Raw genomic sequence first — 2,780 nt, 5'->3', positions numbered from 1 at the left:
TCTCCTCTGCAGAGGGCCACGGGGACAAAGAAAGGGTTTGGGCAGGACAGACTATGCACGCGTGTCTATGACGAGAGCATCGATGAGCCCTACTGCCGCCCTAGGAAAGCGAGGGCTCATCCCCAAAGTCGCCAACTCCAGGGCTCCCGGCGCGAAGCTGCGTCGCGCTCCCGCCCGGAGGTGGTTCGAGGCGCGGAGATCCCACCCCAAGCCGCAGGGGGCGCCACGCCGCTTCGCTCGGACGCTACCCGGCCGGCCGGTCTTGCGCGCCGGCACCGCGGGCGCCCTCACTTCCGGGCTGCGCGCGCAGCGCTCGAGTCCGCACGGGGCGGCCAGGTGAGTAGGTGCTGGCGCGACGCTGGATTCTGAAGCCCACCGCCCCGCGGGACCCCCGCGCGCAGCCGAGATCGGTGCCTCAGCCGCGCGCTCGTCCCCGGCCCGAGCTGCCGCCCTGTCCCCCGCAGCGGGGCGGGAGGCCTCTGCGTGTAACACCTAGACCACCGCCTCCCCCGGCCCGCTCAGCCCCGGCTGCCGGGGCCACTTCCCCCCTAGGCGTTTGCGCGCGGAGAGTGGCGGGCTGGGGAGCTGGGCCCAGTAACTCACCGGGCGCCCCTGCGTCCCTCTCCGCTCTTTTTAGACGGTCACCATGAAGTTCAACCCCTTCGTGACTTCGGACCGCAGCAAAAACCGCAAACGCCACTTCAATGCCCCCTCGCACGTGCGCAGGAAGATCATGTCGTCCCCGCTGTCCAAGGAGCTGCGGCAGAAATACAACGTCCGCTCCATGCCGGTCCGCAAGGACGACGAGGTCCAGGTACGTCTGCTTGCCTGTGCCTACGAGAGGCGTGTGTGCTCGGTCGTGGGGGTGCCACAGGCTCACGTGTCCGCAGGACCCTGGCACATAGCTCGACCCTGCAGGTGTGTTAGGTCGAAGATGTGGTCCAGAACATTCGGTTTATTGTGCCAGCCGAGGAGCCTGTCTGCTTTTGATTGCCCTGTGGTTGCCAGGTGTCCCTCAAGGTTCTTTGAACCAGATTTTGTAGAGGAGAACGCTGCGGTGAGAGCAGTGTTTTGCTACCTTTGGGTTTAGTGAACTTGATAGACAGGGCCTCGTGGGAACTGGATTCGGCAGTGAAAATGGAGCAGCAGCAAGGCAGAGGTGCAGCATCATGGAAGAGCCAGGTCCTTGTGGGGAAGTTGGCTCCTCTGTTCTCTGTGCTTGGAGTCTGGGAAATGTGGGAGGGGGCGGGGCTGGAGGTCAGTGAAAGCCAGGAGCTAGAGTCACTCTTGGAAGGAATATGTTGAGGGACCCGCAGAGGGTGTGATGTCTATGTCACTGGACTGCCATGTAATCAACGTGGTTTGAGTCTCGGACCCAGTGGCTTAAAACTCTTACCAGGCATGTATGCACATGTACCCACGATCCTTAGAGGAGAATGGAGAAGGCACTGCAGGGTGGCCAATCCCCCTGGGATGGTGTGATTTCTCACTTTCTCTCTGGCAAGCACATGCGCCCTATAACAAAAATCTCTCTCTAAAAAAGACACAATATTTGCTGAGCATTTACCGGGTACTGTTGTAAACAGCAGCTGTGAACAACACTGAGCTCACAGCGTGGAGCAGGATTTCCCAGCCTCCACGCTGTTGAAATCTTAGACCAGACCACAAGGAGCCGTGTGGATGTTATAGGATGTTTAGCACCATCTCTGGCCTCCTGCACTAGGTGCCAGTGGCAGGCTTCCCCTTTCACAATAGTAGGCAGTGGAAATATTTCCAGGTAATGTAAGATGTACCCTGGTGACAAAATTAGGGTTCCTTCCCCAGCCGAGAACCACTGTTTTGGAGAATGAGGTTGGTGTACCATCTCAGACGCTGGGCCTCTGAGGGTCGAGGGATGTGTTGATGGAGAAAAGATCCGAAGCAAGGCCTAAGTTAGGCTGAGAGCACGACAGGAGTAGAGTGGAAGGAGTAGTTGAGAGGTGTGACCCCCTGCTTAACCTCCTCAGTCACAATCCTCCCCACAGGCACGCGCTATGGATAGAATGAGGGAGTTAAACACGTACCTCTGGGGGACTAAGGCAAAGAACGGAGGGAAATGTGTGATGAGAACACAGTGAGCTGGGAAGCACATGCTGCTTTTGAAGAGAATAGCCGCATAACTTCCGCCCGTTGCTGCCTTAGAGAAGTGGAGGCTCATCGTTAGATTCTTGATTCTGCAAGAGAACTGGAAAACTCGGATTCCCTTCCCAGCCCCACATTTTCTTCCAGCTGCGACTCGGTTCCCCATTCATAGCCGGGCTCCAGAGGTGTTGTTTGCACTCCGCCTCCCAGTCAGTCTTGGACACTCTAGTCCTGTCCAGTCCCTGTCCCTGCTACGTTACAGACAGGGCTTTGCTGCGATCACCAGTGGCCTCTTTGTGGCTGAATCCACTGGACGCGTCTCGGTCTCTTTGTACTGGACTTTCCCCGCACCACTTGGCACAGGTGGCTCTGCTCTACTTGAAGTGGTCTTTGGTTTTCTGACCCTTCACATTCACAGTCTATGCCCAGTCTCTCAGCCTGCTTTGCTGGCTGTTTCTTCTCTGCTGATCCCCAAATTTGGAGATTCATCGGGCCTGGCCCAGGCCGTATCTGGCATCTCTTCTGGTGCTGTGTCGCTCACCTATGTACTCCCAGAGCTTTAAATGTCTGCTCTGTGCTGACAGCTTCCCATTTCCCAGCCCCACATACTTCACTGAGCACAGACCAGTAGAAGTGACTACTTGCAGATCCAACTACCT

At 57.6% G+C, this 2,780-nt stretch overlaps 1 protein-coding gene across 1 annotated transcript in view; it reads left to right on the top strand.

Moving 5' to 3' along the window:
- Positions 1 to 236: 236 nt before the first annotated feature.
- Positions 237 to 2,780, top strand: part of RPL26L1 (ribosomal protein L26 like 1) — an 8,786-nt gene continuing 6,242 nt past the window's right edge. Inside the window, exons 1-2 of the mRNA XM_006158905.3 lie at positions 237 to 336; positions 638 to 814. Coding sequence (XP_006158967.1) covers positions 647 to 814 — 168 coding nt within the window. The 5' untranslated portion in view covers positions 237 to 336; positions 638 to 646. The remainder of the gene's footprint in view (positions 337 to 637; positions 815 to 2,780) is intronic.

This window comes from Tupaia chinensis, unplaced genomic scaffold (genome assembly GCF_000334495.1).
Source record: "Tupaia chinensis unplaced genomic scaffold, TupChi_1.0 Scaffold000612_1, whole genome shotgun sequence".
NCBI classification, from domain to species: Eukaryota; Metazoa; Chordata; class Mammalia; order Scandentia; family Tupaiidae; genus Tupaia; species Tupaia belangeri.
The sequence above is the reverse complement of the archived record's forward strand: the minus strand, read 5'-3'. Positions and strand labels throughout refer to the sequence as shown.